Source organism: Rana temporaria, chromosome 1, assembly GCF_905171775.1.
Source record: "Rana temporaria chromosome 1, aRanTem1.1, whole genome shotgun sequence".
NCBI classification, from domain to species: domain Eukaryota; kingdom Metazoa; phylum Chordata; class Amphibia; order Anura; family Ranidae; genus Rana; species Rana temporaria.
Genome location: NC_053489.1, coordinates 219,535,911 through 219,561,182, shown reverse-complemented (window position 1 = coordinate 219,561,182; position 25,272 = coordinate 219,535,911). Strand labels below are relative to the sequence as shown.

Sequence of the window (25,272 nt, the reverse complement as noted above, 5' to 3'; positions counted from 1 at the left end):
GACCAATTGGAAAAATCATGAAGAAAGACACTGATGTTTAGCAGGAAAAGTAATATGTTTAATTACTGTATTTATTGGCGTATAACACTCACTTTTTTACCCTGAAAATAGAGGGCAAGCTGTGCCTGCGTGTTATACGCAGGGGGCTGTGGAACGTTTTTTTCCTGAAACGTCCCTCTTAAAGTTAGGGTGCGTGTTATACGCCTGTGGGTGTTACGGCATATTCACGCTGGAGCTACCGTTTGCTTTGACCAAAGGCAACATCTGCCCTATACACATGTTTTTTCCATACCTTCTCTTGAATTGTCCAAGTTAGTGTCAGGTTTAAAGTAGATGGAAATTCTTCCATCTACATGCCCTTCAGAGATGACTTTATGACACCTCTCAGGGCAAGTTTCCTGTATGTGACAACAGTGAACTATGCCTGTGTAATGTGTGCAGAACAAAACACTTCTACTCTCCATATGAAGGCAGTGTGATAGGGTAACAGGGAAAGAGTAAGATCTCCCGATCACAGAAAGTGGCTAAACAAGACACTTTGTGGCAGGATCGATTATGAGTGATTTTAAAGTCAATGTAAACTCGATTCATGAAATTTGAGCTGGGCACATCTATCTGCAGTGTTTTTTTTTTTTTTGCATCTGTCTTCAAAGCACTATGTCCCGTAGCTTTGTTCTGCTCCATTCATAACTTTTGACAAGCTCTCTGAGATGGGAGATAGATGTGCGTGTCGGGGGATTTTTCTATAAATAGATTAGCAGACTGCTAAACTATTCACAGGCATGCTATGCATATGTGGGAAAGGAGCGTATGCCCTTCCTCCAAACAGCTGTCTCCCAGTGTCTAGCAATAATCCACTCCTACAGATGAATGAGGAAGTGAAAAATCTAACAGGACTTGCACTTTCTAAACAGTATATAAAAAGGTGAAGACAGCAGATATACATATAAAACTTATGTAGGAAGATGTGTTTAATCTCTGTGCATCATCTGAGAGGGCTTACATCCACTTTAAAGTTTCAATAAATTCAAAATGTAATTTGTAGTCATTTAATGTTAAAATATGATCTCTACCTATCTGTAGAACCTTTCCTTTATGCATGTTGTGATTGTTTGTAAATACCTAGTTGATCCTGCCATTTCACTGTATTTCTCTATTCACACTGGCAACGGAATAGCAGACGATCTTGGGAATCCTCTGTTGCCACTCTGTGAGCATGCTCTAGAAACAGTGTACTTCTGGTTTCTGGTCAAGAAGTCGCCCTACTTGTGTTTGATTGTGTGCATCTCTTGTCATCTGTGGTATGTGGGTTGTACCACAAGACCGCTGAGATAGAGCAAGTGGAGCGGGCACCCCAAGGGGGTTGACCGCCAGAGATGCTTATTGCACAGAGAAGCCCTGTCGATTTTTCAATTACGGTCCAGGGTACCGCAAGGGGTAAATCACAGATATTGCCAGGGTTTTTCCTTTTTTTGGCTCCCATCCTTATTAAACCACTTTCCTTCCTCTGTGCAGTACCCTCCTGGATTGTGCAGAATGCTTTTCTATGGTAGCTCCTTATGACAATATATTGTTAAGGCTAGGTTCATACTGGTGTGTTTCGCAGGCGCTCAGGCATGGTAGCCCATTCATTTAAATGGACTGCTGTGCCACACAAACTGCACCTTTTTAAAACCGCTGCCGCAGGAAAACTGCATGGTCTTTTTGACCATACGGTTACCCTGCGTATCCCGCACCCACGATCACAATACGGGCTGAGACGCGTAGGCCTGCCATTTAAACAATTCTTTGAGGTGGATATTTTTATATTGGGGGTCCCCCCAAAAAAATAATTTTTCCCAAGCATTCATTCTTCGGGTTTCTTCAATTCACAAATTTTCATTTTTCTCCTGTACCACCTCTCTCAATGGATGATTCCTTAGACTCCAAAGAGCCCTCTGTATTTTCATCCTGCCATTTATATACTTGTTGGTTCCATTGTATCTTGTAGTTTCCCTTAGGATACTTATTTTTTTTTTATTTTCCGTGCTCATATATCTACCGGTACTTTTAATAACCTCATGTAATTCTTGTGATTTTTCCTTATATTCATTCATAACTACAAGGTTGGAGTTTTTCCTTGGGCATCGGTATCGGAATCTGCCCAGTGTGTTTTGAACTCTGCGGTGTGAACAAGCCCCTCTCACATTGGTTGGAAAACTCAAACCATTCATCCATTTATTCTTTGTGGGTCAAGCCATAATTTGGATGGATTATCCCTCCTTATTCTCCTCAGTGTAATGCATATGTTTACATGTAGTTTTATTTATTTTTTACCATGTCTCACCAGACCATTATTTTTATCCATAGTGTGTCTTGTTTTTTAAAGAGAACTATATTTTTTACAGAGAAACTGAAATGGTACAAAATGGTACAAACTCAAACAATTCTCATCCAGAAATGACAAGCAACATAAAGTTCAAAAGGTCCATTCAAAATACTAGTAGTTGATATGAGAATATCACAGGTGGCACAACTGGTTAAATGGTGTAGTACAAACAACCAGTTCCTTAATGTAAGCAAAACAAAAAAGGGAGGATGTGATGCATTTCAGGAGAAATTCTGTTGATCACCCCCCACTGACCATCAATAACTTGACTGTGGAGTAAGCAGTAGAGGTCGACCGATATATCGGCCGATATTTGCCGTTTTTTTATTAAATCGGCATTAGCCGATTTTGCTGTAAAAAAAAAGCCGATTAAACTTCAGCAGCGCGACTTGCTAAAAAGCTTCTGTAATAGAAGTCAATGCAAGTTGCCTGAGAAGTTTCCCATGGAAGCGACTTCTCCCTTCTGGGCAGCCTGCCAAGTTGGAGATAAGAGATACAATGTTTAAACTTCAAAAGGAATGAACTCCTGTGTAGGAGTTCTCTGTTTAACCATTTAAAGACGAAGGCCCGGATTCACATACATTGGCGCATATTTATGCCGGCGTAGCGTATCGAATATACGCTACACCGACGCAGCGCAGAGAGGCAAGCACAGTATTCACAAAGCACTTGCTCCCACTCGCTGTCAAATCTACGCTGGGTTTCCTCGATGTAAGCCAGCGTAGGTGGAAGTGGGCGTGAGCCATGCTAACGAGGCGTGACCCCATGCAAATGATGGGCCAAGCGCCATAGAAGTACTTAAAATGAATGGCGCATGCGCCGTCCCGTGGCCGCATCCCAGAGCGCATGCTCAGAATCACGTCGAAACAACTGCCTAAGATACGTCGAATCACTGCCTACGACGTGAACGTAACCTACGCCTATAGTCATATTCACGTACTACGTAAAACGACGTAAAATACGACGGCTGTGTTCCCTGGTCCATACCTTTGCATGGGTTGCGCCTCCTATATGGGGAATAACTTTACGCCAGACGTACGACTTACACAAACCGCATGTATTATGCGCCGGGCGCAAGTACGTTCGTGAATCGACGTATTTCCATATTTGAATAGGAAATCAATGCGAGCGCCCCTTGCGGCCAGCGTAAATATGCGCCCATGAAACGACAGCGTAGGAAAGTTGGATGAAGCCTATTTTCAGGCGTATCTTGGTTTCAGAGTCCAGCGCATAGATATGACGGCGCATATATGGAAAACAAAAACATCCGGTTTTTAGCATTTTTGATATAGGCAGTACAATTAAGCTAATGTTGGAATTAGGGTGGAGCTCCGCTTTAATGTTTGTCAGTGTTCCAACCTCCTGTTGGCGGCAGCATACCTCAACTAATCAAAAAATCCTGAATTCCTGCGCTTCCTTAATAAAGGATAAAAAAAAACACTAAATTTGTAATTCCCTATACATCGGCGCTCAGACTGGGACAATACTTTGTGAATATCAGGTGTGAAGCATAAAAATGTTTTAGTATGGTCACAAAGAGGGAGTGCAGACATATGACCTTGTCAACCTGCTGCTCCTTTAGAGCCCATTCACACCTCCGCGACAAAACGCCCGACGCCGGACGCTCGTGCCGCTGGAGGGGAGAATTCCCATTGCTGTCTATGGAGATGGTTCACATCTCATAGACGCCGTACGCCTGTCGCCTGAAAAAAAGTCCCGGACCCTTTTTTTCAGGCGGCATTGGCGTTCGGCCATACAAAGCAATGGGAAGGCTTTGTTAAAAAAAAAAAAAAAAAAAGTTATACACTCGCGGCAAAATACACCGCGTACGCGGCGTATCTTGTCGCGGAGGTGTGAATGCAGCCTAATGGTTTAATCACAGGCTGTGGACAGGAAGGTGATCTAGCAGATCACCAGGCTGGCCATGCTGTGTTTTTAAATCTCATAAATAAATGCACAGAAATACAAATCATGTGTCAGGTAAAAGAGCTTTTTAAGAATACTGTAACTGTGTATTTAGTTGTTTGCCCAAGTTCAACTTTAAGCTTATCTGGAAAGCAAGGTATTAAATACAAACAGCAGTATTCAAATCAAAGTGGTATTGAACATGTAACTTGTAACAGAGATTTTGCGATTAACAGCTGTGGTTTTCCTTTGTGTCTATTAAATCAGCAAGGTCTAAAGTGGCATTGACTTATGTACCAGAGATATCAGTTCCCAATACAAGTGCTTTAAATTAAAAGTTCAATATACAAGCCAGCAGGAGGTTGCAAGGTTTTTTTTCCTTTAAAGTGGTAGTAAACTCTGTATTACCACTTTAACCTACAGGTAAGCCTATAATAAGGCTTACCTGTAGGTATAAAGAATATCTCCTAAACCTGTAAGGTTTTAGGAGATATTCCCCTCGCAATGCGCCACTGACTGCAGCGGCGCATCGAAGATCCTCGGCTAAACGCCCGGCAGAAGTCTCCCGCACGCATGCGCGGGAGTGACGACATCGCCTCTCCAGCCAATCACAGCGCTGGAGCGGCGATACCCGGAAGACACGCCGAGGCAAGATGACATGTCCCTCGGCGTGGACCAGGTCAGTTCCTCACACCTCGTTTCAAGGTAAGTATTTCATAATGAGCTAGTATGCACCACTCATTATGGCTTTTGCTTTTCAGGTGTTAAAAAAAAACGGCAGCGGGTTTACTACCGCTTTAACAGGTTACAACACAAACTGTTTTATCAAAATAAAATGTTCCCTGTCCTTAACACAATTAGGATTTTACAGCAAAAGACCACTAACTTTTGTTTAGTTAAATGACAAATAAATGTACAGTACTTCTGCAGTATGACACAAAGCACAGGTGAAAATTTGCTCTAAACACGCATGATCTAAATTGGCAATAGTAATCGGTTTCGATTTTAGATCCTGAAGTTGTCCAAGGTGCCTCATGTTTATCAGCAATGCTCTTGTCTATCCATAATCTTGGACTGTTTTGATATAGCACAATTCTTTTATCCTTATTGCCACTTTGGATGAAGAGTGTGAGCCAGAGCTGTAACACATGCATGTAAATATTGCCGTCTCAAGACAAGTGGATCACTCGCTTTTGTGGAGGATTCTGAAAGGTACAGTTTAGCGACTGGTACCAAGTCTGCATAAGAATTCACTTTTTATATTCGTGATCCATAATTTTCTGCTTCTATTTGGGGCTTACACCTGCCTAGGAAACAACAGCTATAATCATGGGCTATGCAATGCCATGTGCTGAATACCTAGGACCAACCCCATCTTCTATTCTCATGTGCCCTCAGGAATACCTGGTTAGTCTTTAATAAGTTCATATCTGTCCTTTACATTTTTATTTCCAATTCGTCTTGTTACTGAAACTTGGCTTCAGGAAGCAGACTGACTTTCCAGCTGTCCTAGCTCTCCCATGGTGGCCTCCACTGAACACACTCAAACAGAAGCAAGGTGGATTTGGAAAACTTTTATTGGCCTTCTGGACCAGTGTCAAGCTTGCTTTGACTGGTTACCTTACTTTCTATCCTCTGAAAGAACCATTATCATTTTTGACAATGTAAAGCCACCATAAAAGGCAATTCCGATCCAGTTCATCACTTTTATATGCCTAGTAAAATGAGTTAATCAAGATAGCCAGTTCATGTACTAAATGGAAAACAGAAAGTAACACAAGCATACCAAAAACTGGGGCCTTCCTAATGCAGTGAGCTTGATTGCAGAAAAGCCATCTTCAGAACTTCCACCTACAATAAAAAAAAAATTACAAAAAAATTGTTTCTCAGTTCTTTCTATTGCTTTACAGTGGACTTGCACTTAAAGCGTAACTCCACTTTTGCTAAAAACAAAAAACAAAAAAAAACAACACACACAACATTCCCCTCTGGGTGATCTATGTACATTGCAAGTATTTTAACAAACTTTATTGCAAATTTGTTATTCTGAAGAAATCCCTGTGTGTTTGTCTGTATCCATATGGGAAAGTGAGTCTCATGGGAGTGGTTTATAATTATCAGCTGTGCACCTGCGGGAGAATTAATGAGGAAAGCTGCTGTGCCTGCATCCCTTTAGCCGTGATTTCCTATTGTCATACTTGCACATACTGGAAGCCCAGTTACCTATAGGCTTTGTGCATCTGCAAGAGCCACACCATTGGTTTCCTCTGCTATGGGCTTTGAAATAGATCCACACTCAAGTGTAAACCTAAGGCCCCTTTCACACGGGGCGGATCAGTAATGATCCACCTCCGTATGCTCCGCTTGCTCAGCGGGGATCACTCCGTTGATCCCCGCTGAGCCGGCGGATGACAGGGCAGTCCCTGCACACTGTGCAGGGACCGCCCTGTCTTTTCTCCGCTCTCCCCTATGGGAAGAAGACGGAAGAAAAAATAGGGTTTTCCTCCGTCGGCAAAATCGGATCTTTGCGGAGGCGGGCGATTACGGGTGTTTATCCGCTGACACCCGCAATCTCATTGGGACCAATGTATGTCCCTTTTTCATCCGCAAATGGATGGATGAAAAAGCGGACATACGGTCCGCACGTGTGAAAGGGGCCTAAAAGGCATTGTACAATTTCATATTTTCATGATAATACCTAAATATTGGTGTAGTTCTATTTCCTATGATGTTTGTGTGCCTTACCTTGTAATGATTGACTCACATGTTGTTACTTCAGTTTGTAGTGTCATGGCTGATCGATTGTACTATATCCATGTATTGCTGCAGGTAGCCTGCCACTATTCACTAGCGGGACAGGCAACGTCGGCCTCATGCACACAGATCAAAAATGCTTTCATAGGCATTCGATTTTTTTTTTTGCCTCTAAATGCCCCTTTGTTTACATTCATGGGTTTTTACAGGCAGGATCGTTTAGAGGCAGAAAAAAAAAAAGGAAAATGCATTACCAAAGCATTCAGTAGGCAAAACAAAAAACACCAAAATGAGCATAAACTCGCATTTAACGAGCACGCATTTAGGTGCGATTGCATTACAATGCATTATAACCACTTCAATACAGGGCACTTTCACTCTCTTCCTGTCCATGCCAGTTTTCAGATTTCAGCGCGGTCACACTTTGAATGACGATTGTGCAGTCATGCAACACTGTACACAAACTAAATTATCATTTTTTGAGACAGTTTTCTTTTGGTGGTAGTTAATCACCCCTGCATTTTTATTTTTCGCTAGACAAAAAAAAAAAAGAAGACTGAAAATGATGGAAAAAAACCCCAAACAAATAAATTTTTCTTTGTTTCGGTTATAAAATTTTGCAGACAAGTAATTTTTCTTCACTGACATGTGCCGATGAGGCTGCACTGATGATCAGTTCCCCAGATTATCAATGTAAACAAAAATACTCACTGTGCCCTATCAGGCTTGCCAATTATTGGCGCTCCTTTCCTCATACAGACAGCATGAGGAAAGTAATGGTAAAGAGTCAGTTTACCTGCGATCAGCTGTGATAAGACATGGCTAATCACTGATTGGCTCTTTACAGTGATCAGCTGTGTCCAAAAGGACACAGCAGTCACAGAGTGTGCCCGATGCGTGCCCCAGGGCGATTGAAAGGCATACACATGGGAAGGAGTCCATGGACATCCTCCAGAACTGGAGAGCAGTGCTGTAGCGGTCTTTCAGCTACAGCACAGTATGAAGCAGTTAATGGGCGGAATACATATTCTGGACAATAGAATGCATTAATGCAAACGAGCAAATGCACATAAACATGCAAAATGTGGTTTGTGTGCGATTTTTAAAGCAGTTTTTCTCCCCTGGAGCAAAGGCACCCAGGGGAGAAAGATTGTGTGTGCATGAGGCCTACAAGGTCACACATCGTCCATTGCATGTCTAGCCATTTTCTGTGTCGCATCACAAATGTCGGAGTACTAATGTGATTAAAAACACATTTCTTCCAGCATTGGGGTTAATTGCTCTGCCCATATGAATAAGATATAATTTCTTTGCAGCTCTCACCTGCAATAGACTGAGGCCTAGTCTACCCCAGGGTGCCTCTAAGCTGGTCACAAGAACAGAGGAAATGTGACTGCTGCCTAAGTGGAGTGTTTGCAAACCAGTATTCTGATCCTCTCTTATCAGTGCTGAAGTGATTGAACGCCCTGGCTTTTATTTATGTGAGCAGCCAATTAGAAAGCCTGGAGTAGAAATGCATTATTACTCCTAGAACTGTTGTCCACAGTGCTGACTTCACAGACTATAGCTGCAGCACACTTGTTTCAGGTCAGTGGCTCAGACAGCCAGGCAACCCACATATCATAGAATTTGTGCAGCAGAAAACAAACTTCGTTTTTATAAATTGCAAAAACAAGAATGGAGACACTTTATATTCTAAATAGCTAGTTATTTAAGCGGTTATCTTCAGCAGGTCACAATTTTATGATTTTTTTGTCGCTAGGAAAAAGTAAATTGGCCACAAGCTTTTATATTCTTCTTTTATATCTCTTCAGCAGCACACAAGGAATAAAAAAAAAAGCATGCATTAATTGCTCAAAGAATAAATAGCAACACAATGCATCCAAACTCCTTGCAGAGATGTTATTTAGCTCCACACTGCGCACTTTCATTTCAGCTGGAAAACGTAAGGCAGAACAAATAAATACCAGCTGGAATTCCAGATCAAGCAAGTCGGTCTATTCAGCCACACAATGTACCATATTACGGTGGAGCATCACATTTACATACATTAGAGGAATCATTCTCTATAAAAAAGTAAGTTGTTTTAAAAAGGACCATGACAAACCAGAACTTATTTTGTAAAATGGAAAATAAAATGATAGCTGAATCTTTCTAGGTTGCAGGAAATTCAGAGATGCATAATTTTTAGGAGCCGTGCATGTGTTCCTAATGCAGACTTCGATACTGGCGCCGATTGGGAATGTCATGTGAATTAAATAGTGGTGGTGAAAAATGTCCACCTGATTCATACAGTGTTCATTCAAAATTTGCATTTATCAACTTCAGTATGTTCTCAAAAACTGTACAAACTTGAAAAAAATAACACATCAGACTTATCGTATGCTGATTCTATTAGGCAATAGGTACAGAACGAGTGGGAAATGTACAGTGCATCTGGAAAGTATTCAAAGAGCTTCACTTTTTCCACATTTTGTGGTACCCTCAGACCATGAGAAACAAAATTCTCTGGTCTGATGAAACAAAGATTGAATACTTTGGCCTGAATGGCAAGCGCCAGGTATGGAGGAAACCAGGCACCGCTCATCACCTGGCCAATACCATCCCTACAGTGAAGCATGGTGGTGGCAGCATTATGCCGAGATGTTTTCTTTCTCGTACATCACGGGACACAGAGCAGCATATTCATTACTATGTGGGTTATATGGAGTACCTTCAGGTGATGGACACTGGCAATCTCAAACAGGAAGTGCCCCTCCCTATATAACCCCCTCCCATAGGAGGAGTACCTCAGTTTTTTCGCCAGTGTCTTAGGTGTTGGTCATGGTTTAGCTTACCTCCACATCCTTGGGATTAAGGTGGGCTAACCGGTTCTGTCCAAAGGCCTCAGTGCTAAAGTGGTCAGCAACCGGACCCCAAACCATTGGGGTGTAGCCCATAATGCTTTCTGTTCAGAGAGCTGGACCCTGGGCCCAGAACTTAGAAACCTTTGGGGGCCTAATGTTTCTGTTGCCAGGGTGCTATATGGGCCCAGGACAGTGGCTCCTTCATAGGAACCCAGGGCCTGAAGGTCTAGACGCCACCCACGGAGATGGGGGAAGATTGGACCTCTTGCTGTGCAAAAGTCCTGCGGCATGGAGCAGGTAAGTATTGGGGGAGCTTGCGGAACTTGGTTTTTAGCAGGTTCCCTACAGGAGGTGCACAGGGGGACAGGCCTGAGTATGCTCTGCATTGGCAAGGAATCACTATGTCTATGACAGAGACAGGATGATTCAATCTTTTTTCCCCAGTAATATGTGACCTCCCTGGTAAGTGTTGTTTAGCTGGGCTGCTGGCGCTAGGTGTGGGATCTCTGTAAGAGGGGAGTCTTTTCCCATGCTAAAAGGAGGTCTGTGACCTACCTAAAGGGCTTACCTGCCTGGGTGCCTGCGCTGCTCCGTCCTCCTCCATGTGTGATGGCCCCCACCGACGGGCGCGTGCCCGAGATATAAACGATTTTCGCGCCGTTTTCGTGGTGGGGGCGCGTCCCGGTGGGCGGCGAATCACAAATAAAGGAAGGGGAGGTCCTTCCATTAGCTGCCAAGAGCTCAGTGTCTTCCTGAGCTAGAGGAGAGGAGGACACAGAGCGGAGCACGCCGAGGACACCCGGTGGCGAAAGGAAGAATTGCAGTTTTTTCTAAGGACTGTCAAACTTACAGATAGGTTTTCTTTTCCTTTTTTCAGCAGATGGCTATTGGCAATACTTAGTGGGAGACAGAGTGGTTTATTTTCCTCTTCAAAAAAAAAAAAAAAAAAAAAAGAAAAAGAAGAAGGGAAAGAACTGCTGATCTCCCTTCTCAGTTTGGGCGTTAGTCTCTATCGCTCCCAAACCGACAGATCCCCTTAGCTACGTCTGTGGCTGGGTGATAGCAGGTGTACCTCGGTATTGTACCATGCCTTCTGGGTCAGAGGGTACAAGGGGTGGGGATTCCCCCGCAAAATCCGAGGACTCAGACACGGCTATGCCGCTGCTCTCCCCACAGGACATATCAGGGCACGCCTTGATGGGACCTGGGGGATCTGGTGCTGGGGCTGATCCAGGTCAGTCCAACCCCGGCTTTGTCACTGAGAGAGTTCTTGCTGTTTCTTTAGGTGAACTAGAGAAAAGAATGGCAAAAAGGATAGCTAAAGCTATATCGGGTAGGTCTCCGTCACCCGAGCAAGAACCCTCAGACACAGAAATCCTTTCCCTAGGGGAATTGGATAGACTTGACGCTTTGGACCAGGGTGGTTCAGAGATCGAGGATCTGGATACTGAGGGGTCTGGTTCAGCCTCCCAAGGGGAGAGTTTGTGGGTTCAGGCCTTAACGGACATGGTCCATGAGGCATTTAAGTTACCCATACCAGAACCTCAAGTATCGGCGGTTTCAGCTTTAGGCTCTTTAAGAACGCCTCAAAGCAACGCAGTTTTCCCGATCCATCCTCTACTCGAGGAGGTCATGTTTCAGGATTGGATTAAGCCAGATAGTCTTTTTACCACCTAAAAAATTCTCTGTTTTATATCCTATGGAGGAGAAATTCTCCAAAAGATGGGCGCCCCCGGCGGTGGACGCAGCCATCTCCTATGTGAACAAATCCTTAACTTGTCCGGTGGAAAACGTACAGGTGTTTAAGGATCCGGTTGATAAACGCTTGGAAACATTACTGAAAGCCTCCTTTACTTCAGCAGGGGCGATAGTTCAGCCCGCTGTGGCTGCTATTGGAATTACCCAAGCATTATCAGATAAGACTAAGCAAATGCTTAAACTTATCCCTGCCCAGCAGGCAGAGGAATTTTCGGATATACCGAGGGCTATACGCTTTACGGTGGATGCTATCAAGGACTCCATCCAGCAGGCATCACGTTTATCCTTATTTCTAATCCATATGAGAAGGCTCTTATGGTTGAAGAGTTGGGAGGCTGAGCCCCCATGCAAAAAGCTCCTGGTAGGGTTTCCCTTCCATGGAGGACGACTCTTCGGAGAAGATCTGGATAGATATATTCAGACTATATCAAGCGGCAAAAGCACTCTCTTGCCAGTCAAGAAGAAAGCCCGAGGGCCCGCGTTTAAGCGCCAGCCCTCCCCGGGACAGGGGCCCTCTAATACCAGACAGTATCGACGGCCTCCTGCAAGATCAGGCTTTAACAATAAGCCACAAGGCCAAGCCACTGGGGGCAAGAAGCAGTGGTACCGCAAGCCTGCGAAGCCAGCCCCCAAGTCGGCCTTATGAAGGGGCGCCCCCACCCACGATGGTGGGGGGAAGGCTACGTCTCTTTGCAGAAGTTTGGGAGGCCAGCATTCCCGACTGCTGGGTACGGTCTTCCGTGGCCACGGGCTACAAACTAGAATTTTCAGAATTCCCTCCTCCTCATTACCAGGAGTCAAGAGTACCAGGCGACCCGGTGAAGGGAGCCGCGTTGATGGCGGCATTGAATCATCTGCTGTGCCAGAAGGTGATAGTAGAAGTACCAGTCCAGGAACAGGGCTTGGGGTTCTACTCCAACCTGTTTATCATCCCAAAGCCCAACGGCGATGTCAGGCCAATTTTGGACTTAAAGGGAGTAAATGCGTACCTAAAGGTCCGCTCATTCCGGATGGAAACTATTCGGTCAGCTGTCGCCGTGCTCCAGAAGGACGACTTCATGGCGTCCATAGACATAAAGGATGCTTACCTTCATGTGCCAATTTTTCAGCCACATCAGGTATTTCTACGCTTCTCGGTGGCTCAGCGTCATTTCCAATTTGTGGCGCTCCCCTTCGGGTTGGCTACGGCCCCCCGGGTATTCACGAAGGTCTTAGCCCCAATCCTAGCCAATCTAAGAACCCAAGGGGTCACGGTCCTAGCTTACCTGGACGACCTCTTGGTCGTAGACCACTCGTTTCCTGGCCTGGAACGAGCAGTCGCCCTCACGGTTCAGTACCTCGAGAGGTTCGGCTGGGTCCTAAATCGAGACAAATCAGCATTTCGGCCCACAAGGCAGCTGGAATATCTCGGCATGAGATTGGATACAGAACAACAGAGGGTGTTCCTACCTCTATTAAAGGTCAAGGCCATCAAAGAGCTAATACAAATAGTTCTGAGCAAGAGAAAGCCAACTGTTCGCCTATGTATGCGGCTACTAGGCAAGATGGTGGCCACCTTCGAGGCGGTACCGTATGCTCAGAGCCACACTCGCATCCTGCAGGCAGCCATCCTGTCAGCATGGAGCAAGAGGCCTCAGGCCTTGGAGATTCCTTTGCCACTCTCACCAAGAGTCCGGCAAAGTCTATCTTGGTGGTTAAACCCTCAGAATCTCCTGAAGGGAAAGACGTTCAGTCCTGTGACCTGGAAGATAGTAACCACAGACGCCAGCCTGATCGGCTGGGGAGCAATTTTGGATGGTTGCACTCGCCAGGGCACTTGGGCAGCGGCAGAGAAGCAGTTGCCCATCAATATCTTGGAGCTCAGAGCTGCCCGACTAGCCCTCAGGGCTTGGACGTCCAAACTGCAGGGGTTCCCGGTGAGAATACAATCGGACAATGCCACGGCGGTGGCATACATAAATCACCAAGGGGGAACCAAGAGTCAAGCCGCTCAGAAAGAAGTGAGCTTGATTTTCTTGTGGGCAGAAGCCCATGTGCCCTGCATATCGGCTATATTCATTCCCGGAGTGGACAACCTACAGGCGGACTTCTTAAGTCGCCAGACTCTATTGCCGGGGGAGTGGTCTCTGCATCCACAGGTCTTTCAGACACTCTGCCAGAAGTGGGGAGTGCCGGACGTGGATATCATGGCATCGAGACTAAACAAGAAGCTAGACAGGTTCATGTCCCGCACAAGGGATCCCAGAGCCTGCGGAACCGATGCGTTAGTTTGCCCTTGGCATCAGTTCAAACTTCTTTATGCATTTCCCCCGTTCCAGTTACTACACCGCCTGCTGCGCAGGATCAGGGTGGAGCACATACCAGTCATCCTGGTAGCTCCAGCATGGCCCAGAAGGGCATGGTATTCACTAATCCTGAAGATGGTAGTGGGAGACCCTTGGACTCTTCCTCTACGGCCAGACCTGCTATCGCAAGGTCCGATCCTCCACCCTGCCTTACGGCATCTAAATTTGACGGCCTGGAAGCTGAATCCCTTATTCTCAGGGGTAGAGGTCTGTCTCAGAAAGTAATCTCTACCCTAATCAGAGCCAGGAAACCGGTCTCTAGGGTGATTTATTACAGGGTCTGGAAGGCCTATGTAGGCTGGTGTGAGTCCAAGCGATGGCTTTCTCGCAAATTTACCATCGATAGAGTATTACGTTTTCTCCAGCTAGGAGTGGATAAAGGACTGGCATTAAGCACAATCAAAAGGACAGATTTCAGCTTTGTCAGTGTGGTTTCAGCGGCCGCTGGCCACCCACTCGCTAGTTAAGACCTTCCTTCAAGGGGTCTTACGTATTAATCCTCCAGTTAAATCCCCGCTTTGTCCGTGGGATTTAAATCTTGTTCTGTCAAGTTTACAGAAACAACCTTTTGAGCCGTTGGCTGAAATTCCGTTGGTTTTACTAACAAGGAAGTTAGTATTTTTGGTCGCCATAGTTTCCGCCAGAAGAGTATCGGAACTGGCAGCCTTATCCTGTAAGGAACCATATCTTATTTTACATAAGGACAAGGTCGTTCTCCGCCCTCATCCTTCCTTCCTACCGAAGGTTATATCCAGTTTTCATCTAAACCAGGATTTGGTATTACCATCCTTCTTCCCTAAACCTACTTCCAGAAAGGAAGGGTTGCTGCATACCTTGGATATTGTCAGGGCCATGAAGGCCTATCTTAAAGCTACAGAGAAGATCCGGAAAACAGATGTGTTGTTCATTTTACCGGATGGGCCCAAGAAGGGGCAGGCAGCTGCAAAATCCACCATCTCGAGATGGATTAAACAGTTAATCTCTCAGGCCTACGGCTTGAAAGGGTTGCCTCCTCCGTTATCATTAAAGGCTCATTCTACTAGGGCCATGGGCGCCTCCTGGGCAGCACACCACCAGATCTCTATGGCTCAAGTTTGCAAGGCGGCAACCTGGTCTTCTGTCCACACGTTTACAAAATTCTACCAGTTGGACGTAAGAAGGAATACTGATACAGCCTTTGGGCAGGCAGTGCTGCAGGCTGCAGTTTGAGACCCTCGGATTCCGGGGGCTCCCTTTTGAGTTAAATTTAAAATTATTTTTTCTCAACTAAGTTGGATTTATTATGATTTAGGTATATCTCTAAATTAAATCCTTTTGTCTTGGGAAGATGTTCTCCCTCCCCTCATTGTAAGCATTGCTTTGGGACATCCCACATAGTAATGAATATGCTGCTCTGTGTCCCGTGATGTACGAGAAAGAAAAAGGGATTTTTAATACAGCTTACCTGTAAAATCCTTTTCTTGGAGTACATCACGGGACACAGAGCTCCCACCCCTCTTATGGGGACCATTTTGGGAGGCATACTGCTTGCTACAAAACTGAGGTACTCCTCCTATGGGAGGGGGTTATATAGGGAGGGGCACTTCCTGTTTGAGATTGCCAGTGTCCATCACCTGAAGGTACTCCATATAACCCACATAGTAATGAATATGCTGCTCTGTGTCCCGTGATGTACTCCAAGAAAAGGATTTTACAGGTAAGCTGTATTAAAAATCCCTTTTTTCAGAAGCAGGAACTGAGAGACTAGTAAGGACTGAAGTAACGATGAATGCAGCAATGTACAGAGACATTCTTGATGAAAACCTGCTTTGGACCTCAGACTGGGGCGAAGGTTCATCTTCCAACAGGACAGCTCATCTTCCTAAGCACACAGCCCAGATAACAAAGGAGAGGCTATGGGACCACGCTGTGAATTTCCTTAATTGGCCCAGCCAGAGCCCGGACATGAACATCTCTGGAGAGATCTGAAAATGGCTGTGCACCGACGTTCCCCATCCAACCTGATGGAGCTTGAGAGGTCCTGTAAAGAAAAATGGGAGAAACTTCCCAAAACTAGTATAGGTTTGCCAGATTTGTAGAATCATACTCAAAAAAACTTGAGGCTGTAATTGGTGTCAAAGGTGCTTCAACAAAAGTATTCAGCAAAGACTGAATACTTGATGTACATTTTTTTTTTTTTTTTTTAAATACATTTCAAAGATTTCAAAACAAACTTCTTTCACATGGTCATTGCGGGGTATTGTTTTAGAATTTTGCGGAAAATAAAAAATGTATTCCATTTTGGAATAAGGCTGCAACATAACAAAATGTGGAAAAAGTGAAGTGCTGTGAATACTTTCTGGATGCACTGTATATACTTTAGAGAAACCCTGAGTCAGATTACTGAAAGCAATGTGGGAGAAAATAGAATTGGCACCATCAAAAAGTTTCTGCACTATTTTTTTTTAACTTTTTGAAGACCAAAAAGGGCAAAAATGCCATGTCTTGATGCAAAACATGGACACAGGGTGTTCAGGTCCAAAAAAAATAATAAAATTTCACACTTGTCCCCATGTCCTCCCTTCAAAAATTATATTCTTGGCACTTATCGCGCTAAGGCTGCAAGTGCGTGCGTTTAATAGCTTAAGCATAAAATCCCCAATGCTTTCTTGCACATAGGAAGCTGCAGGTGCCATATACAACCGTCTATACAAATAAATGGGGGGGGGGTTCGTTAGGAGTGGGACTTCCTCCCTCCGCCTAGGCGACTCCTACTCTCATTGATCTCCTGGGACACGTGACAGGTCCCAGAAGATCACCTGTCCACTCTGATGGCGCAACTCACGCATGCGCAGTACATGCCTGGCCGTGAAGCCGAAAGCTGATCGGCAGGGTGCCCAGCGTTGCAATGGAGGCACCGGCAGATAGGAGAGACGCTCCGGGCGCCCCGCATAGCTGGACCGCGGAACAGGTAATTGTTTATCAAAAGTCAGCAGCTACACTTTCTGTAGCTGCTGACTTTTAATAAACATAAAAAGCCTGGAACTCCGCTTTAAATCCATAACACAGAAAATATAGCAGAGAGGTTATCTATGCCCTTCTTTCTAGACAACCTCGCTGCTATATTGTCAGAAAAAAATGTAAGCCAAAAAAATGCAGTGTACTAATTAGGCCAAATTATTATGCCTACATTTTCTCTATAACAATTTGTACCATTTGTGTCAAGTCCATTTTATCCTACTATACAGCATCTAAACGTAACCTCTAATCGAGAAATATAACATTTAAAGCTGAACTATTTCCAGACGCTTAATGTTATCCATAAAAGGAAACTCCTACCCAACACAGAAAATTAACCTAATATTAACAATTACCTTCTCTCCCCCCAATCTTAACCCTTACCCTATCCGTTAGCATTAACCTCATAACTACAACCTAACCCCAAAATATGACCTAAACTAGCTGCTAAACCAATGTCGTATGCCAAAACCTAATACCGTAGGTGACCGCGATATTGTGTCAATCTTGCTCCCTTTCTCTGCGAAAATTGACCACCTACGAGCCCTGTCGCGGGAGCCGGCTCGCTGCGATGGGAAAAAGCTATCATAGAAGCGACAGGGATCCAAATTGGATTCCCGCCAATTCTAGCCGTGGCGTTTGGTTTGAATCATGAGGGGGGGAACCCCATGCCAAATTTTTAAATAAAAAAAACGGCATGGGTTCCCCCCAGGGGCATACCAGACCCTTAGGTCTGGTATGGATTGTAAGGAGAACCCCTACGCCAAAAACGGCGTGGGGGTTCCCCCACAATCCATACTAGACCCGTATCCAAGCACGCCGCCAATCAGGAAAGGAGTGGGGACGAGCGAGTGCCCCCCTCTCCTGAGCCGTACCAGGCCGCATGCCCTCAACATGGGGGGGGGGGGTTGGTTGCTCTGGGGGAGGTTTTTTTTAGAACTGGGCTTCAACACTCACCTGATGCTTCAATACAATTTAAAAAGGTCTCCATGTGATAGTCACATTTTGCTTCATCTGCGTAAAAATATGTTCTGGCACTAATGACACCCCCACGTCGGTCACCAAAGCCAGGCTGTACTTGGTACTTCTTCTCTCGCTGCACAGCACCTGGAAATAAAGACCAATACATTGAATACACATGTATAGACACTGATGAAATTGTAACAGTCACTGACGCTTTCTAATAAAAGCTACTGCAAAAGATTCATGGAGGTGCAGCTCACAGGATCAGAATGCAAGTGTGTGTATATTTACATGACACATCTGACTATTTGCCAAGGGTAAACTTCACATTCTTCTATTGTCCACAATGAATAAAAAAAATTGGACATTCTTTATAAGCTTTCCAGCTGAACTGGAAGAAACCAACATGCCTTGCCTTAGGTCACCTGCTAGCAAAGTGTTCTGTACCTTGTGCTCACTCATTAGTAAAGAAAGGACAGGTGGCCATATTTTATATATCTATGCCAGTCCTATTAGAGCCTGGCAGAGCACACTGTGCATGTCTTTTATAAAAATGAGGCTTGTAATTACCTGTTTAGAGTGGTCTTCAGGCCAGTCACATGACTTGTGGCCGCTGAACAGCTCTGATGGATGGCTTCTGCAGGGGGAGCTGTAATCTGCCTATGACGTCAGCCCGAGAGGTCACATGGCTGCTCGGGCCCCTCCTGCAGTAGCACTGGAAACCGTCTGAGTGACGTGTCCGGCCTGAAGATTGCTTTTAACAGGTATTTACAAGCCTCATTTTTATAAAAGAATACAGTGTCCTATGTCAGGCTATAATAGAGGGGCTGGCAGTGACCATTTCAAAGTCTCAATTTTACTAATGGCGGCAGGGGTTTGGGGCAGAGACACACAGACATAAGCTGACCGGCAGGGAGGAGGGGGTGGGGGGGAGAGAACAGAGTAGGGCTGCAGATGGAGGTACGTTTGCTGACAACGATGGTCAGGGCTCAACAGCTCTGATTTTCGTTGTCAGCGCAGAGAGGGAGACACAGGAAGTGGCAGGTTCAGGGAGTTTTTTTGGGGGGTTAAACACTTTAAAAAGAACCTGTCAAATTTCTAATAAGTTGAATCAGTTAATGTATCCATCTAGTTCTAGGTCCTACTACTGCCCGAATCCTAGCAGCCGTATTAGTTTTAAGCAGTTTTCAGCATGGTGACAATAATAATCAACAAAACCACTTTATTTGCGATCATCCTCATAAGCACTGATGTACATATCACACAATGGAGCTTGTTCTAGGAAATATAAAAGATTTACATGTCCATTAAGAATCCATTCTAAGACTAGGTCACAATTTTTTTCCCCGTTGCGATCTTGACAAAGTATTTCCCGATCTTTTGTATGCAAAGAATTCTCTCTGCTCTCAGGTCAAAAGTCTGAGCAGTCTGCCAAGTTTTTACAACATTCTGTATCAGTGGAATGCGTTTAAAGTCTAAACATTGTATCAACTTGTCTTTTACATCAAAGGAATAGACTTCTGTAAGTAAATTAGGAAAGTTTAACCACTTAAACACTAACCCTTTTTCTGACATTTGTTGTTTTCAAGTAAAAATCTTTTTTTTTTGCTAGAAAAATTACTTAAAACCCCCAAACATTATATATATTTTTTGGAGTACAGATCCTAGAGAATAAAATGGTGGTTGTTGCAATATTTTATGTCACTGAATTTGCGCAGCGGTCTTTCAAATGCAATTTTTTGGGAAAAAATTACTTTAATGATTAAAAAAAAAAAAAAACAACCAACCAGTAAAGTTAGCCCAAATTTTTTTTGTATAATGTGAAGGATTTTATGCCGCGAGAATCATGTTCTTTATTCTAAGCAAAAAAATGGCGATTCTCCTTTTGGCCAGAATCGTGCAGCTCTACTAGGTAGCCACCAGTCTGTAAGACCAGATGTGCCTTACAGGAACACAGAATAACCCATAAGAAAACATGATATATACAAGGTCATCGGCACCAGCCATATTATGGGGATGTCAAAAGGAGCAACATAGGTTATTTTATTACACTTCCCGCAGATGTGATTAAGAGAAACACATTCCTTCATGCCCTTGCAAAGAGTACTCTGCAGTATCCCTTGGTGAATGGCTGAGACAAGTCAGAAATGGGTGATTTATTAAAGCAGGGCTTAAGACTTCCCTAGGAATAGCGGTTACCCAATCTGACTTTTTGCAACAATACCTTCATCAAACCTTGCACCACAGCCAGTGATATAATAAACTGCCAGTCTCTCTGGCACATACAAAAGTGCAGGCTTCATTTTTCTATTCCATTACCATTATCCAAGTTACTTGAGCAATGGAACATATCAGAGGAGGCAAAAATTGCCATGCATTGCTTGAAAGATTTATTACCGAGAGGATCAGAAAATACATGTTTTTGTTTAAATAGATTATGAAACTCCGAAGGGGCTTAGACGAGATGCAGGGCTTTCCAATAAATGCTTACAATTCTGAGAAGCAAAGTCGATCAATAACTATCTAATTTTCCTACCGTGGCAGAAAACACATAACATATAATAAATGAATTTTAAAGCGCCAATGTTATATGTGTCTGTTTGAATCAACATTACAGCATGCGCTTATTAAAAGACAATTATAAACACTTTTTGTTTTGTGCAGAGACTGGTTATAAAATAAGCAGAAGATTAAAGTTTCAAGTGGTTGTATCCACTGAACCACAATTAAAGAAGTTACAGCTTATATGAGCTCCCCTAAGGCTTGAAGTAAACAGACATTAGCACAATACGTGATTTTGCTCACACTAGCTCTTAAAGAACAATATTTAATTAGGGAGCATTGGGAATATAGCAGACTTTTTTCTTCCAATAAATACATGTCTGTAGTGCAGCTCTTAGCAATACTAAAAATGCACTATGGATCAACGTCCAGTTGAGTTAGTCGCATGCTACGGGAGCTCCATCCTGCCTGAACATGTCCTCCAGCCAACAATCCTGTCACCTGCACCACAGCATTCCTCCATGATGGACAAGTACAGTACATCACAAAACTGCACTCCGCCAAGTGCTTTCCATTGCGCAATTGCTGCCAGCTAAAAGAACAGTTGCCAACGATTACACACACACATCATAGAAGGCTCCGATGGTGCACCAGGATTATCGGGGATTACCATAAACTACAAAAACAGGATTACAGAAATAGTTCTACACAAAAAACAAAAACAAACAGACTTGCTGACCATAATATCAGAAGCAATCCAACACCCAAAAAAAAAAAAAAAAACTGGTCGCAGTACAGAACATCCTAGACAGATCAATGGAGGACACAGAGACCTTCCAAATTAATAAAAGTGCCTCTGATACTCAATTACGAGCAATAGGTCTTGACCCAAAAACCTATGAATAGGGCTATTTAAAACTATCCACCCCAACCAATTCTTAGATGCTGACCCAGCCAGCGAGTACAAGCTCTCCAGCAGAATGTATCAGTTTAACACTGGCAGAGGTGATTACAATAAATTGACTTTATTTATGAAAAACCTTTATTCCAGAAGGAAAAAATAAACGATTATGGAGTTTGGCTTCAACTTGTTTAGTGTACCTAAATCTGCTAACTAACACTACCCCCACCCATTCAACCAGATTTGTGTTCTCATCAAAACAGGAGGGGTCAGATCACCAGGTGAAAACGGAGAGCCAGGAAAACAAGTCCTGCAAGGAGCATCTTTTTGGGGCAGTGCGGGAGCGATGTATACACGCCAAATCGCCGCTAGAACATCAGTAAAGCGCCACTGAATCTAGGGTCTTGACCATTGTGCAAGAAAAAATTGTATAATGTATGGCTATTCTCGATTTAGACTTTTGGGAAAATTAGTAAATTCATCACACAAGCATATCTGGGGGGCATTCTGTACACCAGCTGTATACATAATAGCTCCTGGTTGCCATATTGCATTTTACAAAAAATTACAGCATTGCCGACTGAAAAAGAAAAATAATTTTAATAACAATCAATATGACTTGTGAAGCAATTACTTATATAATTGTATGTATTAAATAAATTTATATTTATTTATATATATATATATATATATATATATATATATATATATATATATATATATATATATATATATATATATATATATATATATATATATATATATATATATATATATATATATATATATATATATATATATATATATATATATATATATATATATATATATATATATATATATATATATATATATATTAATTATTTATTTAATTATGTGGAGTTACCCATTAAAAGTATAAGTTAACTTTTTTTTTTTAAATCATTTTGGTGCAAGCTTTAGCATTTTAAAAAGGAGGCACATTTTAAGGTCAAATTCTAAAGCGCTTTAACTACTATCTTCTGTTGCAAACAATATATAGGATTTCTTTTTTGTGGAAACAATGTAGAGAAAAGGCTATAAACTAACAAAAAATATATAACTTTTCATGGTTGGGCTACAGAGGGTATTAAAATAGTATAGGTAAAAGTAATAGTCAACAACAAATCTAGCTCACAATGGCTTTAAAAAAAGAGTCGGCAGAATGGAGACCTTGGAAATTACGATACAGCTTGTATATCATGGTTAGGTTTGAAGAGTTAGTACTTAAGATCTGCGACCAACCAGAAAAAAGGCTTCAGGAACACACAAATGTGCTATATACTAGACAGATGAGCTAAAACTGCTATCGGAGGTCTGCCTCAGCAGGAAAGGAGTCCTTAGAGGGAAGATACACAAAGCAAAGCATCATTTCTTAGAGGACTTAAAGCGGAGTTCCGGCCACAATTTTAAAAATAAAAACTTTTTAAATATGAAAACCCCTGTAATACACAAGCTTAATGTATTCTACTACAGTTAGTCTGTAAACTAAGGTCCGTTTTGTTAGGTTGTTACAGCATTTAGACACTTTATAAAATAGAAATTGACTGGGGCCATCTTAAGTGTGGGCATCATGATGCCAGACTGTATGACTTCCTGGATTTCAGCCTTGATCTCGCACATGCTCAGTGCTGCACAAGTGCTGCACAAGCATGTAATAGTTTCAGGTCAGGTTTCCATAGCAACGGGAGGAACTTGCTGCCCCTTGTCTATGCAAAACTCTCCTCCCCCTCCTCCCTCCAGGAACCAGTAAATATACTAAATCATTTGTTATGTAGATATATCTGCACAGAAACAAGATATTATATTTTTATATATATATATATATATATATATATATATATATATATATATATATATATATATATATATATATATATATATATATATATATATATATATATATATATATATATATATATATATATATATATATATATATATACACATACATATACTAGACATCAATAAATTCATTTTGTTTAGTTCCGTTTCGCATTAGCCGTTATTTTCGTATTTCGTGCCCGAAACTCAATTCAGATTCGTACGAAATACGAATGTTTGTTAGATTCGTTCACTTTTCGTAACAATTACCCACATTCGTTATGATGAATTTTTAAAAAACTGGACTAATAGTATCTGCTGTGCTCATTATGAGGGGTTCCCACCATCCCTGTGCTGTGCTGACTTCCTGGCGCTGTAGGGATTATGGGAACTCCTCATGAGCACAGCAGGGGTACAAACTCAGGAAGTCAGCACAGTACAGGGATGGTGGGAACCCCTCATAATGAGCACAGAAGGAGTACAGCCCCGGGAACTCAGCACAGTACAGGGATGGTGGGAACCCCTCATGAGCACAGTACAGGGATGGTGAGAACCCCTCATGAGCACAGTACAGGGATGGTGAGAACCCCTCATGAGCACAGTACAGGGATGGTGAGAACCCCTCATGAGCACAGTACAGGGATGGTGAGAACCCCTCATGAGCACGGTACAGGGATGGTGAGAACCCCTCATGAGCACAGTACAGGGATGGTGGGAACCCCTCATGAGCACAGTACAGGGATGGTGAGAACCCCTCATGAGCACAGCACTGGGATGGTGGGAACCCCTCATGAGCACGGTACAGGGATGGTGAGAACCCCTCATGAGCACAGTACAGGGATGGTGAGAACCCCTCATGAGCACAGTACAGGGATGGTGGGAACCCCTCATGAGCACGGTACAGGGATGGTGAGAACCCCTCATGAGCACAGTACAGGGATGGTGGGAACCCCTCATGAGCACAGTACAGGGATGGTGGGAACCCCTCATAATGAGCACAGAAGGAGTACAGCCCCGGGAACTCAGCACAGTACAGGGATGGTGAGAACCCCTCATGAGCACAGTACAGGGATGGTGAGAACCCCTCATGAGCACAGTACAGGGATGGTGGGAACCCCTCATGAGCACGGTACAGGGATGGTGAGAACCCCTCATGAGCACAGTACAGGGATGGTGGGAACCCCTCATGAGCACAGTACAGGGATGGTGAGAACCCCCTCATGAGCACAGTACAGGGATGGTGGGAACCCCTCATGAGCACAGTACAGGGATGGTGGGAACCCCTCATGAGCACGGTACAGGGATGGTGAGAACCCCTCATGAGCACAGTACAGGGATGGTGGGAACCCCTCATGAGCACAGTACAGGGATGGTGAGAACCCCCTCATGAGCACAGTACAGGGATGGTGAGAACCCCTCATGAGCACAGTACAGGGATGGTGGGAACCCCTCATGAGCACGGTACAGGGATGGTGAGAACCCCTCATGAGCACAGTACAGGGATGGTGGGAACCCCTCATGAGCACGGTACAGGGATGGTGGGAACCCCTCATGAGCACGGTACAGGGATGGTGAGAACCCCTCATGAGCACAGTACAGGGATGGTGGGAACCCCTCATGAGCACGGTACAGGGATGGTGAGAACCCCTCATGAGCACAGTACAGGGATGGTGGGAACCCCTCATGAGCACAGGAGTACAGCCCCGGGAACTCAGCCAGCATCTCTTTGAATCGGGGGTGGGGGCAAGGGTACAGCATGTGTTAGTAGGCACTTTGGGAGGAGGGAGGACATGTGCTGGGGGAGGGGTGGGGGCAGATTTTCCTAAAACGCCCCCTAGCACATACCCTCTCCCCCCACATAGATCACTGCAGGAATTCATTTATATCAGCTCCCCCACGCAAGTGTCATCTATAGTCTGTCTGTTTACTTGTACACAGACCTTTAGCACAGCAGCATCCCACCTCCTGCCTGGCTCCTCCTCCTGTCTGTGTACTCAGAAGGTGTCAGATCGGAGAAGGCGTGGTAGGGGCGGGGTCATCGGCATACACAGTGTATGCCGATGACCCCGCCCCTACCACGCCTCCTCCGAT

The 25,272-nt window shown here is 43.9% G+C and overlaps 1 protein-coding gene across 2 annotated transcripts in view; it reads right to left on the bottom strand.

Moving 5' to 3' along the window:
- LOC120937414 (proline dehydrogenase 1, mitochondrial-like) overlaps positions 1 to 25,272 on the bottom strand; it is a 218,663-nt gene that overhangs the window by 113,374 nt on the left and 80,017 nt on the right. For both annotated transcript variants that reach the window (XM_040350634.1, XM_040350642.1), the window contains exons 4-5: positions 17,931 to 18,080; positions 6,060 to 6,124 (exon numbers count right to left, since the gene is read on the bottom strand). In XM_040350634.1, the coding sequence (XP_040206568.1) occupies positions 6,060 to 6,124; positions 17,931 to 18,080 (215 nt within the window). The remainder of the gene's footprint in view (positions 1 to 6,059; positions 6,125 to 17,930; positions 18,081 to 25,272) is intronic.